Source organism: Amblyraja radiata, chromosome 7, assembly GCF_010909765.2.
Source record: "Amblyraja radiata isolate CabotCenter1 chromosome 7, sAmbRad1.1.pri, whole genome shotgun sequence".
In the NCBI taxonomy this organism is placed as follows: Eukaryota; Metazoa; Chordata; class Chondrichthyes; order Rajiformes; family Rajidae; genus Amblyraja; species Amblyraja radiata.
The window spans coordinates 82,939,299-82,952,981 of record NC_045962.1 but is presented as its reverse complement, the minus strand read 5'-3'; the positions used below and the strand labels follow the sequence as shown (position 1 = coordinate 82,952,981).

Below are 13,683 nucleotides of genomic sequence, written 5' to 3'. Positions count from 1 at the left end.
TGTCGAATAGTGAAAGGCCTGGATGGAGTGGATGTGGAAAGGATGTTTCCACTAGTGGAAGAGTCTGGGACCAGAGGTCACAGCTTCAGAATTAAAGGACTTTCCTTTTGGAAGGCGATGGGGAAGGATTTCTTTAGTCAGAGGGTGGTGAATCTGTGGCATTCTTTGCCACAGAAGACTGTGGAGGCTAATGCCCCTGTCCCACTTAGGAAACCTGAACGGAAACCTCTGGAGACTTTGCGCCACACCCAAGGTTTCCGTGCGGTTCCCGGAGGTTGCAGGTGGTTGCCGGAGGTTGCTGGTAGTGGAAGCAGGTAGGGAGACTGACAAAAACCTCCGGGAACCGCACGGAAACCTTGGGTGGGGCACAAAGTCTCCAGAGGTGTCCGTTCAGGTTTCCTAAGTGGGACAGGGGCATAAGTCAATAAATATTTTTAAGGCGGAGATTGATAGGTTTTTCTTTACTACGGGTGTCAGGGTGCTATGGGGAGAAGGCAGGTGAATGGGGTTAGGAGGGGAGAGATAGATCAGCCATGATTGAATGGCGGAGGAGACTTGATGGGCCGAATGGCCCAATTCTGCTCCTATCACTTCTGAACTTATAACCTTATGAATAGATCAGGCATGATTGGATGGCGGAGTAGACTCGATAGGCCAAATGGCTCAATTCCACTCCTAGAACTTATGAAGGCTTGAAATTCTATGCCAACTGGAGATTTGGATTTTAAGCGCACTGAGACCATGAGAGGGAGTTATGGGGTAGAAAACATCAAAGAGACGTGGAAGTGGAATGCGGAGGGAAATGAGTGTCAGAAGCAACGGTGATGCAAGGCAGAGTGGGTGGTGGCAGAATAGAAGGATCATTTTAAACAGTTTTGATTTATCTTGGAATCATGAAATTGTTGCAACATGAAACGTCCATTTATCCCATAGAGTCTCTCCTGGTTCCGACAGTCGCTGCAGTCCCATCCTGCGGCTCCTTCCCTGTGGCTTCATGAATAATTCTCTCTCAATCCCTTTCTGACAGCATCGATTGGAGATGTTTCCACCACCTGAATTCCAGATCAATACTGGAGCAAAGAGGTTTAGTTTAGTTTAGTTTAGAGAACCAGCGATCCCTGCACATTAACACTATCCTACACCCGCGAGGGACAATTTTTACATTTTATACCGAGCCAATTAACGGACAAACCTGTACGTCTTTGGAGTGTGGGAGGAAACCGGAGATCTCAGAGAAACCCGCGCAGATCACGGGGAGAACGTACAAACTCCGTACAGACAGCACCCGCAGTCGGGATCGGACCCGGGTCTCTGGCACTGCATTCGCTGTAAGGCAGCAACTCTACCGCTGAGCCACCGTGATGTGAAACGTTAGTCGGGCCACTGTGTGCGGGTCTGGTGGCCGCATCGCGAGAAAGACGTGATCAGGTTTATAACCATATAACCATATAAAAATTACAGCACGGAAACAGGCCATCTCGGCCCTTCTAGTCCGTGCCGAACACTTACTCTCACCTATGTCCCATCTACCTGCACTCAGACCATAACCCTCCATTCCTTTCCCGTCCATACACCTATCCAATTTATTTTTAAATGATAAAATTGAACCTGCCTCCACCACTTCCACTGGAAGCTCATTCCACACAGCTACCACTCTCTGAGTAAAAAAGTTCCCCCTCATGTTACCCCTAAACTTCTGCCCCTTAATTCTCAAATCATGTCCTCTTGTTTGAATCTTCCCTACTCTCAACGGAAAAAGCTTATCCACGTCAACTCTGTCTATCCCTCTCGTCATTTTAAAGACCTTTAAATGCTTTACAGATGCAGGGCGTAAACGGGCCCTTCGGCCCACCGAGTCATAAGACCATGGATTTCTCCATGAGTAGGAGAACGTCGATGGTCGTGGAGTCTCAGGGCGAATTTGGGGAAAGCTGTAACCAACAGTTAATTATTGAGCGATATCTGACATTCAGTGCTCGTGTGTTGATATATCACTGTCCTTTTTCAGAAACTACCTCTTCCAACTCACCCTGGACAATGTCTCTCTTATACAGGTAAGCTTCACACATTCTCCAAGCCTCATCATTGTTTAAAGGTATCGTAGCTTTAAGATGCAAGCCTTCCACTCTTTGCCTCAACAGACCTGTTGACCTGTTAAAGTAAGCATGCAGGTACAGCAGGCAGTGAAGAAAGCGAATGGCATGTTGGCCTTTATAACAAGAGGAATCGAATATAGGAGCAAAGAGGTCCTTCTGCAGTTGTACAGAGCCCTAGTGACACCACACCTGGAGTATTGTGTGCAGTTTTGGTCCCCGAATCTGAGGAAGGACATTCTTGCTATTGAGGGAGTGCAGCGTAGGTTTACAAGGTTAATTCCCGGGATGGCGGGACTGTCATATGCTGAGAGAATGGAGCAGCTGGGCTTGTACACTCTGGAGTTTAGAAGGATGAGAGGGTTTCTCATTGAAACATATAAGATTGTTATGGGCTTGGACAAGCTAGAGGCAGGAAACATGTTCCCGATGTTGGGGGAGTCCCGAACCAGGGGCCACAGTTTAAGAATAAGGAGTAAGCCATTTAGAACGGAGACGAGGAAATACTTTTTCTCACAGAGCGTGGCGAGTCTGTGGAATTCTGTGGAATTCTCTGCCTCAGAGGGCGGTGGAGGCAGGTTCTCTGGATGCTTTCAAGAGAGAGCTAGATAGGGCTCGTAAAAATAGCAGAGTGAGGGGATATGGGGAGAAGGCAGGAACGGGGTACTGATTGGGGATGATCAGCCATGATCACATTGAATGGCGGTGCAGGATCGAAGGGCCAAATGGCCTACTCCTGCACCTATTGTCTATTGAATCCAAAGCCATAGTCATAAAGTCAAACAGTGTGGAAACAGGCCATTCGGCCCAACTTGCCCACACCGATCAACATGTCCCATGTACACAAGTCCCACCTGCCTACATTTGGCCCATATCCTTCTAAACCTATCCTATCCTAGAAGTATATAAAATTATTAGGATGAGACAATATAGACAATAGGTGCAGTAGTAGGCCACTCGGCCCTTCGAGCAAGCACCGCCATTCAATGTGATCATGGCTGATCATCCCCAATCAGTACCCCGTTCCTGCCTTCTCCCCATATCCCCTGACTCCACTATCTTTAAGAGCTCTATCTAGCTCTCTCTTGAAATTATCCAGAGAACGAGCCTCCACCGCCCTTTGAGGCAATGAATTCCACAGACTCACAACTCTCTGTGTGAAAAAGTGTTTCCTTGGTCCCTGTTTTCTGGACTCCCCCAACATCGGGAACATATTTCCTGCCTCTAGACTTTAGACTTTAGAGATACAATGTGGAAACAGGCCCTTCAACCCATGAAGTCCGCGCCGACCAGCGATCACCCCGTACACTAGCAGTATCCTTCACACACACACAGTTTACAATTTTTACCGAAGCCAATTGATCTGCAAACCCGCACGTCTTTGGACTGTGGACGGAAACCGGAGCACCCGCAGAAAACCCACACAGGTTACAGGGAGAACGTTGAAACTCTGTACAGAGAGCACCCATAGTCAGGATCGAACCCGGGTCTCTGGCGCTGTAAGACAGCAGCTCTACCGCTGGGCCACCGTGCCCCCCCAGATAGGGTAGACAGTCAGAACCAGGGTGTGAATGTGATAGAGGTGCGGGGGGAAAAGTTTCAAGGAGATGTGCAGGGCAAGCATGGAACGCACTGCCAAGGCTCATAGTGGAGGCAGGTTTACGGTGACGACATTTAAGAGGCTTTTTAATAGCACATGGATATACAGGGAAGGGTTCATCACAGACATTATAGGCTGAAGAGCCTGTTCCAGTGCTGTGCTGTTAGATGTAGAAACACAGAAAGGAGATGCTGATTTATACAGAAAGACACATAGTGCTGCAGTAACTCAGCAGGTCAGGCAGCTTCTCCAGAGTCTCCAGTCCAAAGAAGGGTTTCCGACCCGAAACGTCACCTATATCTTTTCTCCAGAGATGTTGCCGGACCCGCTGAGTTACTCCGACATTTTTTGGCTATCTCAGGAGAACATGGAATAGTGACGTTTCGGGTCGAGACCCTTCCTCAGGCTGATGATCAGTCTGAGGAAGGGTCTCGACCCGAAACGTCATCTATCCATGTTCTCCAGAGATGCTGTCCGACCTGCTGAGTTACTCCATCACTTTCTGTACCGTTCATGTTCATTAGGCTTCATAAGAACATGTGATAGGAGCATAATTAGGCCATTCGGCCCAACAAGTCAACTCCACCATGCAATCATGGCTGATTTGTCTCTCCCCCCTAACCTCTTCTCCCCATAGCCCCTGACTAATCAAGAATCTATCTATCTCTGCCGATAAAATACCCATTGACTTGGCCTCCACAGCCGTCTGTGGCAATGAATTATTACGATCCTACGCTCTATGCACCAAACATTTAATCTCACAGCAACATTGTGTCAACAAAAGAGATGAGAAGAAATGTCTTCACTTAACACAGTGGATCATTTTTAACGTTCAAAAGCATCTGCGGATGACAAAAAGCTGGGGGGCAGTGTTAGCTGTGAGGAGGATGCTAGGAGGCTGCAAGGTGACTTGGATAGGCTGGGTGAGTGGGCAAATGCATGGCAGATGCAGTATAATGTGGATAAATGTGAGGATATCCACTTTGGTGGCAAAAACAGGAAATTAGACTATTATCTGAATGGTGGCTGATTAGGAAAAGGGGAGATGCAACGAGACCTGGATGTCATGGTACACCAGTCATTGAAAGTAGGCATGCAGGTGCAGCAGGCAGTGAAGAAAGCGAATGGTATGTTAGCATTCATAGCAAAAGGATTTGAGTATAAGAGCAGGGAGGTTCTACTGCAGTTGTACAGGGTCTTGGTGAGACCACACCTGGAGTATTGCATACAGTTTTGGTCTCCTAATCTGAGGAAAGACATTCTTGCCATAGAGGGAGTACAGAGAAGGTTCACCAGACTGATTCCAGGGATGGCAGGACTTTCATATGAAGAAAGACTGGATAGACTCGGCTTGTACTCGCTGGAATTTAGAAGATTGAGGAGGGATCTTATAGAAACTTACAAAATTCTTAAGGGGTTGGACAGGCTAGATGCAGGAAGATTGTTCCCGATGTTGGGGAAGTCCAGAACAAGGGGTCACCGTTTAAGGATAACGGGGAAGTCTTTTAGGACTGAGATGAGAAAATCATTTTTTACACAGAGAGTGGCGAATCTGTGGAATTCTCTGCCACAGAAGGTAGTTGAGGCCAGTTCATTGGCTATATTTAAGAGGGAGTTAGATGTGGCTAAAGGGATCAGGGGGTATGGAGAGAAGGCAGGTACAAGATACTGAGTTGGATGATCAGCCATGATCATATTGAATGGCGGTGCAGGCTCGAAGGGCCGAATGGCCTACTCCTGCACCTATTTTCTATGTTTCTATGTTTCTATCTGGGTGGCCTTAAGCACAAAGTCACTGAAAGCAATTGTACAGGTGCAGCAAACAATTAGGTAGGCAAATAACATGTTGCCTTTTATTGTGAGACAACTTAAGTGCAGGATAAAGATGTATAATTGCATATATATATATATATATCTTTGGCGTTCACTCCAACTTGGGGTTGAGTGGTGCCATCTGCTTCATGATGTCCTGCCATTCTCTTCTGTCCTTAGCTAGCCCGCTCGCTCTGACCAGAGAGTTGATGTTCATTTTGCTGCCGTCTGCTTTGAGGCAGCCACGCCATCTTTGTGGTGGTCTTCCTCTTGGGCAGTTTCCATGGACACGTGCCTCAAATATAGACATTATACAGGGACTTGTAGGGTTGTGCTCTGCTTTGGTCAACTTCCTAAAAAGGAAGGTACACAAAAAAGCTGGAGAAACTCAGCGGGTGCAGTAGCATCTATGGAGCGAAGGAAATAGGCAACGTTTCGGGCCGAAACCAAAGATATCTCCCACCACAGAGGTGGGACAGTAAAGTTTCATCTGACTAGTCCCTGGCGTGGCGATGTTGCCTGATGAAACATCCAGAGAATCGGCCCTCCACTGCATTCAGAGGCGGAGAATTCCACAGATTCACAACCCTCTGGGTGAAATTTGTTTTCCTCATCTCCGTTCCAAATGGCCTACCCCTTATTCTTAAACTGTGGCCCCTGGTTCTGGACTCTCCCAACATCGGGAACATGTTTCCTACCTCCAGTCCAATCCCTTAATCATCTTACATGTTTCAATAAGATGCCCTCTCATCCTTCTAAATTCCAGTGTACAAGCCCAGCCGCTCCATTCAATCAACATATGACAGGTGGCAATTTACAGAGGTCCAATTAACCTACAGACTTACTTATCTTTGAGATGTCGAAGGAATCCGGAGCACCCGGAGAAAACCCACACGGTCACTGGGATATGTGTGTGTGTGTATATATGTATACGCGTAGACACACATATACCAATATTTATCTATAACTTATATTGTTTATTATATTGTATATATATATAAACAAATATGTGTAACACGTGTGTGTGTGTGTGTGTGTGTGTGTGTATACATACATACGTACATACATACACTGAAGAAGGGTCTTGACCCGAAACGTCACCCATTCCTTCTCTCCACAGATGCTGCCTCACCCGCTGAGTTACTCCAGCATTTTGTGTCTACATACATACATACATTATATATAGATAGATAGGGACAATTTACAATTTACTGAAGCCAAATCCGCACATCTTTGGAGTGTGGGAGGAAACCGGAGCACCCGGAGAAAACCCACGTGGTCACGGGGAGAACGTGCAAGCTCGGTGCAGACAGCATCCGAGGTCGGGATCAAACCCGGGTCTCTAGTGCTGTTATGCAGCAACTCTACCGCTTTTGAAACCTTTTCTTGACAGCGTTGAACCTCCGGTCCATGGCAATCAGTTTTTGGGAATTGTAATTCCAAGTTAGCCTTCTCTTTCATTGCCCACTTATGAGTGGGATCTGGAGGAGCACCATAGCTTGTCTCTGAAACCGCCCACCGTATTGTACATGTCTGCAATCATTAACCTGCTGCTGATTGCAAATTGTGCTCGCTTGTGTGTGAAAACTTGCAGAGCAATTGCTCGCACGGAAAGGAACAATTAAGCTGCCGAAAGCCCTATATTATTCCTTTTCTGTTGCAAACTATAAAGGATGAAAGAATGGGTCGACTGGGCTTGCATTCACCGGAATTCAGAAGGATGAGAGGTTTTTTATAGAAACATCTAAAGTTCTTAAAGGATTGGACAGGCTAGATGCAGGAGCAAATGTTCCCGATGTTGGGGGAGTCCAGAACCAGGGGCCACAGTTTAAGTATAAGGGGTAGGCCATTTAGCACAGAGATGAGGAAAAACTTCTTCACCCACAGAGTTGTGAATCTGTGGAAGGCAGTGGAGGCCAATTCACTGGATGTATTCAAGAGAGAATTAGATTTAGCTCAAGTGAGTTTATTGTCATGTGTCCCTGATAGGACAATGAAATTCTTGCTTTGCTTCAGCACAACAGAACATAGTAGGCATTGACTACAAAACAGATCAGTGTGTCCATATACCATTATATAAATATATACACACATGAATAAATAAACGGATAAAGTGCAAATAACAGATAATGGGTTATTAATGTTCAGAGTTTTGTCCAAGCCAGGTTTAATAGCCTGATGGCTGTGGGGAAGTAGCTATTCCTGAACCTGGGGCTAACGGAATCAAGGGATATGGGGAGAAAGCAGGAACGGGGTACTGATTTTAGATGATCAGCCATGATCATATTGAATGGCAATCGCTGGCTCGAAGGGCCGAATGGCCTACTCCTGCACCTATGTTTCTATGTTTCCCTCCTTACAGTGATGACTCAGAGCTCTTTGAATTGAATAAATTGCAAATTCGTACTCAATAGTAAATGGGCCATTCAGTCAGACTGACAATGACCAACATCGGCTTGTGTGGGATTTTCTCTGGGTGAGAAATATTTATTTCAGTTTATCTCTGCACATGTGAGATGCACTTTGCTCTTTGCAAGTGTGTGACACTGGAATCAGAAGCTGCAGCTGTGGCTGTGGCTTTCCCCTGGTCCTTCCTTGGGGAGCCTCCTTTCCTTCTGGTCCCCATCCTTTTCACGATTAAGGCGTGTAAAAGTGTTATCAACACTTTATGAAAAGTTAGACGGTGTCGTGAAGTCAAATAGTCACAAGTAACATTGAAAGAGTGGTATGCGAAAATTAGAAGTTAAGGGAGCAAACGAATTTGCAACCTTTACAGCATGCTGCCACTAGGAGAGTCCATTCTCTTCTAATCCCCACACACGATAGACAATGGGCCATTCGGCCCTTCGAGCCAGCACTGCCGTTCACTGTGATCATGGCTGATCATCCCCAATCATTACCCCGTTCCTGCCTTCTCCCCATATCCCCTGACTCCGCTATCTTTAAGAGCTCTATCTAACTCTCTCTTGGAAACATCCAGAGTATTGGCCTCCACTGCCATCTGAGGCAGAGAATTCCACAGATTCACAACCCTCTGGGTGAAAATGTTTTTCCTCATCTCCGTTCCAAATGGCCTACCCCTTATTCTTAAACTGTGGCCCCTGGTTCTGGACTCTCCCAACATCGGGAACATGTTTCCTACCTCCACGGTGTCCAATCCCTTAATAATCTTACATGTTTCAATAAGATGCCCTCTCATCCTTCTAAATTCCAGTGTACAAGCCCAGTCGCTCCATTCAATCAACATATGACAGGTGGCAATTTACAGAGGTCCAATTAACCTACAGACTTACTTATCTTTGAGATGTCGAAGGAATCCGGAGCACCCGGAGAAAACCCACACGGTCACTGGGATAGTTCCAGCCTCAACTACCTCCTCTGACAGCTCGTTCCATACGCCCTCCACCCACCATTTGTGTGAGAATGTACCCCTCAGTTTCCTATTTAATCTTTTCCCCTTCACCTTAATGTCCTCGATACACCCACTCTGGGCAAGAGACTGTGCGTCTACCCGATCTATTCCTCTCATGATTTTATCCACCTCTATAAGATCACCCCTCATCCTCCTGCGCTCCAAGGAATAGAGTCCCAGCCTACTCAACGTCTCCCTATAGCTCACACCCTCTAGTCCTGGCAACAGCCTCGTAAATCTTCCCCAAACCCTTTTCAGTTTGACAACGTCTTGCTAATACACTGTGCCCAGAACTGAACGCAGTGCTGTAAATACGGCCTCACCGACGTCTTACACAACCGCAGCATGACCAGCCGACTTCTATACTCAGATGTTCAGATGTTTGTGAGCTGCCAAGCTGCTCCAGGCAAGCCTCGACACGACCAGCATTGAAATGCTGCCCCCCCCCCCCCCCAACCCCCCTCCCCAGCTGTCAAATGTGCAACTAGTTTTAACCTGTGGGGTCAGAAGGTCGGGGAGTGGGTAGGACTGCTGGGGGCAATCAATCATTCGCATCTCAAAGCAGACTACTCCACGCTGACAGCACTGTGAAAACAAAGGCCGGGGTGGGGGGTGGGGGGGAGGGAACACCAGTGGCTAAGTGAAGCCCGCTCCGTGTGACTGATGGGGGAACCGTCTCCTCTCCCCGTTTCCCACAGATCCAGCACTCACGCCCCCTCGACTACATTTCGATTTACGTTTATCGTTGTCGTGAAGCAGCGGCAGAGTTGCCGCCTCACGGCGCCAGAGACTCCGGGTTCATAGAAACATAGAAAATAGGTGCAGGAGGAGGCTATTCGGCCCTTCGAGCCAGCACCACCATTCATTGTGATCGTGGCTGATTGTCCCCTATCAATAACCCGCGCCTGTTTGTTTCAAAATGCTAATATAACACATTCATTTGTAGGATGTACAAAGTTGAATAAATTTTGGAGCGATATATTTGATATATTTACAAAGCTTTTCAAGTCAAGAATAGAAGCTAATACGGAATGGATTATATTTGGAATAATAGGAGAAGATATCAATTTAAATAAAGACCAAAGTATTTTTTAATTATGGGTTAATAATTGGAAAGAAATTGATACTTAAATTTTGGAAAAATACAGCTATACCAACTATTAAAATGTGGATCAGGAATATGATGGACATAGCACGCCTTGAAGAAATGAGACTCCGACTAATAGATAAATATGACCAATTCTTAAGGAGTTGGTCCCCTTTCATCGACTTTTTGGAATCATGTGATGCTGCAGTACCGTAAAGATTACTGATTCCAGGTCAGGTCGTGGATAGATTTACATCTCCGAATAAAGATTTGAAAATTTCTTTTTTAAGGGTCTTTCTCTCCTATTTCTACTTTCTACTTTTTCTTTTCTTATATACACACTTCACGTTTTTCTATTTTCTACTATCTATTTTTCCTCTTTTTCTTCTCTCTATTTTTTTTTCTTGTCTTTCTTACTTTCTTTTCAAAAACATAAAACTAGAGTTTGTACATAGAATGTATAATTACGTTACGACATAGTTGGCACCTAAAATTAGGTCCCACTGTATTGTTTTGTATTGTACTAACTGCTAATAAAATAAATAAAATAAAAAAATAACCCGTGCCTGCCTTCTCCCCATATCCCTTGACTCCACTAGCCCCTAGAGCTCTATCTATTGGGACGACAGATGGCACAATGGGTTAAGTGTTCGGCTGGCAACCGGAAGGTAGCCGGTTCGAATCCCGCTTGGATTGCATACTGTCGTTGTGTCCTTGGGCAAGACACTTCACCCACCTTTGCCTGTGTGTGAATGTGTGTGAATGTGTGTGAGTGATTGGTGGTGGTCGGAGGGGCCGTAGGCGCAGATTGGCAGCCACGCTTCCGTCAGTCTGCCCCAGGGCAGCTGTGGCTACAGAAGTAGCTTACCACCACCGAGTGTGACTGAGGAGTGAATGAATAATGCGATGTAAAGCGCCTTGAGTATTAGAAAGGCGCTATATAAATCCCATCCATTATTATTATTATTGTCTAACTCTCTTAAATCCATCCAGTGACTTGGCCTCCACTGCCCTCTGTGGCAGGGAATTCCCTGCTTCGATCCCGACTTACGGGCGCTTGTCTGGATGTAGGTTGTACCTTCCCATCCCAGAGTACTTAAGGAAGTAGCCCCAGAAATAGTGGATGCATTAGTGATAATTTTTCAAAACTCTTTAGATTCTGGAGTAGTTCCTGAGGATTGGAGGGTAGCTAATGTAACCCCACTTTTTAAAAAGGGAGGGAGAGAGAAAACAGGGAATTACAGACCAGTTAGTCTAACATCGGTAGTGGGGAAACTGCTAGAGTCAGTTATTAAAGATGGGATAGCAGCACATTTGGAAAGCGGTGAAATCATTGGACAATGTCAGCATGGATTTATGAAAGGTAAATCATGTCTGACAAATCTTATAGAATTTTTCGAGGATGTAACTAGTAGAGTGGATAAGGGAGAATCAGTGGATGTGTTATATCTGGACTTTCAGAAGGCTTTCGACAAGGTCCCACATAAGAGATTAGTATGCAAACTTATAGCACACGGTATTGGGGGTTCAGCATTGATATGGATAGAGAACTGGCTGGCAGGCAGGAAGCAAAGAGTAGGAGTAAACGGGTCCTTTTCAATGGCAGGCAGTGACTAGTGGGGTACCGCAAGGCTCAGTGCTGGGACCCCAGCTATTTACAATATATATTAATGATTTGGACGAGGGAATTGAATGCAACATCTCCAAGTTTGCGGATGACACGAAGCTGGGGGGCAGTGTTAGCTGTGAGGAGGATGCTAGGAGGCTGCAAGGTGACTTGGATAGGCTGGGTGAGTGGGCAGATGCATGGCAGATGCAGTATAATGTGGATAAATGTGAGGTTATCCACTTTGGTGGCAAAAACAGGAAAGTAGACTATTATCTGAATGGTGGCCGATTAGGAAAATGGAGGCCTTTCTAATACTCAAGGCGCTTTACATCGCATTATTCATTCACTCCTCAGTCACACTCGGTGGTGGTAAGCTACTTCTGTAGCCACAGCTGCCCTGGGGCAGACTGACGGAAGCGCCTGCCAATCTGCGCCTACGGCCCCTCCGACCACCACCAATCACTCACACACATTCACACGCATTCACACACAGGCAAAGGTGGGTGAAGTGTCTTGCCCAAGGACAAAACGACAGTATGCACTCCAAGCGGGATGCGAACCGGCTACCTTCCGGTTGCCAGTCGAACACTTAGCCCATTGTGCCATCTGTCGTCCCGAAATTTAGAGCTTACTTTCGAGATGCAGCATAGAAACAGGCCCTTCATCCCACCGAGTTTGTGCTGACCAGCGATTACCTGCACACTAGTTCTAGCCTACACAATGGGGACAATCTTATAGGGGTGTAAAAAACCACGAGAGGAATAGATCGGTTAGACGCACAGAGTCTCTTGAATCAAGAACCAGAGGATATAGGTTTAAGGTGAGGCAGGGAAAGATTTAATAGGAACTGGAGGGATACGTTTTTCACACAAAGAGGGGTGGGCGTGTGGAAAGAGCTGTCAGAGGAGGCAGTTGTGGCAGGGACACTCATAAAGTCTCTATTCCATGGAGAGCAGGAGGATGAGGGGTGATGTAGGAAAGGGTTCCTATAACATGATAACACCATGTTTTTGGAAAGATATTGTCAAACTTGAAAGGGTTCAGAAAGGATTTACGAGGATGTTGCCAGGACTAGAGGGTGTGAACTATAGGGAGAGGTTGAGCAGGCTGGGACTCTATTCCTTGGAGCGTAGGAGGATGAGGGGTGATCTTATAGAGGTGTACAAAATCATGAGAGGAATAGATCAGGTAGATGCGCAGAGTCTCTTGCCCAGAGTAGGGGAATTGAGGACCATAGGTTCAAGGTGAAGGGTAAAAGATTTAATGGGAATCCGAGAGGTAACTTTTTCACACAAAGGGTGGTGGGTGTATGGAACAAGCTGCCAGAGGAGGTAGTTGAGGCTGGGACTATCCCATCGTTTAAGAAACAGTTAGGCAGGTACATGGATAGGACAGGTTTGGAGGGATATGGGCCAAGCGCGGGCAGGTGGGACTAGAGTAGTTGGGTTGGTGTGGGCAAGTTGGGCCGAAGGGCCTGTTTCCATGCAGTATCTGTCTATGACTCTAAGCTCTACTTGCGAGCTTAGAGCCCAGTCTGCCTGGAGGTGCCGAGAGAGGCTAAGGGGGTCCCATATAGAAACATAGAAAATAGGTGCAGGAGTAGGCCACTCGGCCCTTCGAGCCTGCACCGTCATTCAATATGATCATGGCTGATCATCCAACTCAGTATCCCGTACCTGCCTCCTCTCCAAACCCCCTGATCCCTTTAGCCACAAGGGCCACATCTAACTCCCTCTTAAATATAGCCAATGAACTGGCCTCAACTACCTTCTGTGGCAGAGAATTCCACAGATTCACCACTCTCTGTGTAAAAAATGTTTTTCTCATCTCGGTCCTAAAAGATTTCCCCCTTATCCTTAAACTGTGACCCCTTGTTCTCGACTTCCCCAACATCGGGAACAATCTTCCTGCATCTAGCCCGTCCAAGCCCTTAAGAATTTTGTAAGTTCCTATAAGATCCCCCCTCAATCTTCTAAATTCTAGCGATATATCAGAGCTAAATATCCTGTCAGCAACTTTCCTCCTCTCCCTTGGCCCAAATTCTGTGTGTGTGTGTGTGTATGATTCAGC

At 46.4% G+C, this 13,683-nt stretch overlaps 1 protein-coding gene across 3 annotated transcripts in view; it reads left to right on the top strand.

The window, feature by feature from the left end:
* The window catches only part of sema5b (semaphorin 5B), a 280,478-nt gene that overhangs the window by 145,153 nt on the left and 121,642 nt on the right, over nucleotides 1-13,683 (top strand). For all 3 annotated transcript variants that reach the window (XM_033024865.1, XM_033024863.1, XM_033024864.1), the window contains exon 4: nucleotides 2,009-2,054. In XM_033024865.1, the coding sequence (XP_032880756.1) occupies nucleotides 2,009-2,054 (46 nt within the window). The remainder of the gene's footprint in view (nucleotides 1-2,008; nucleotides 2,055-13,683) is intronic.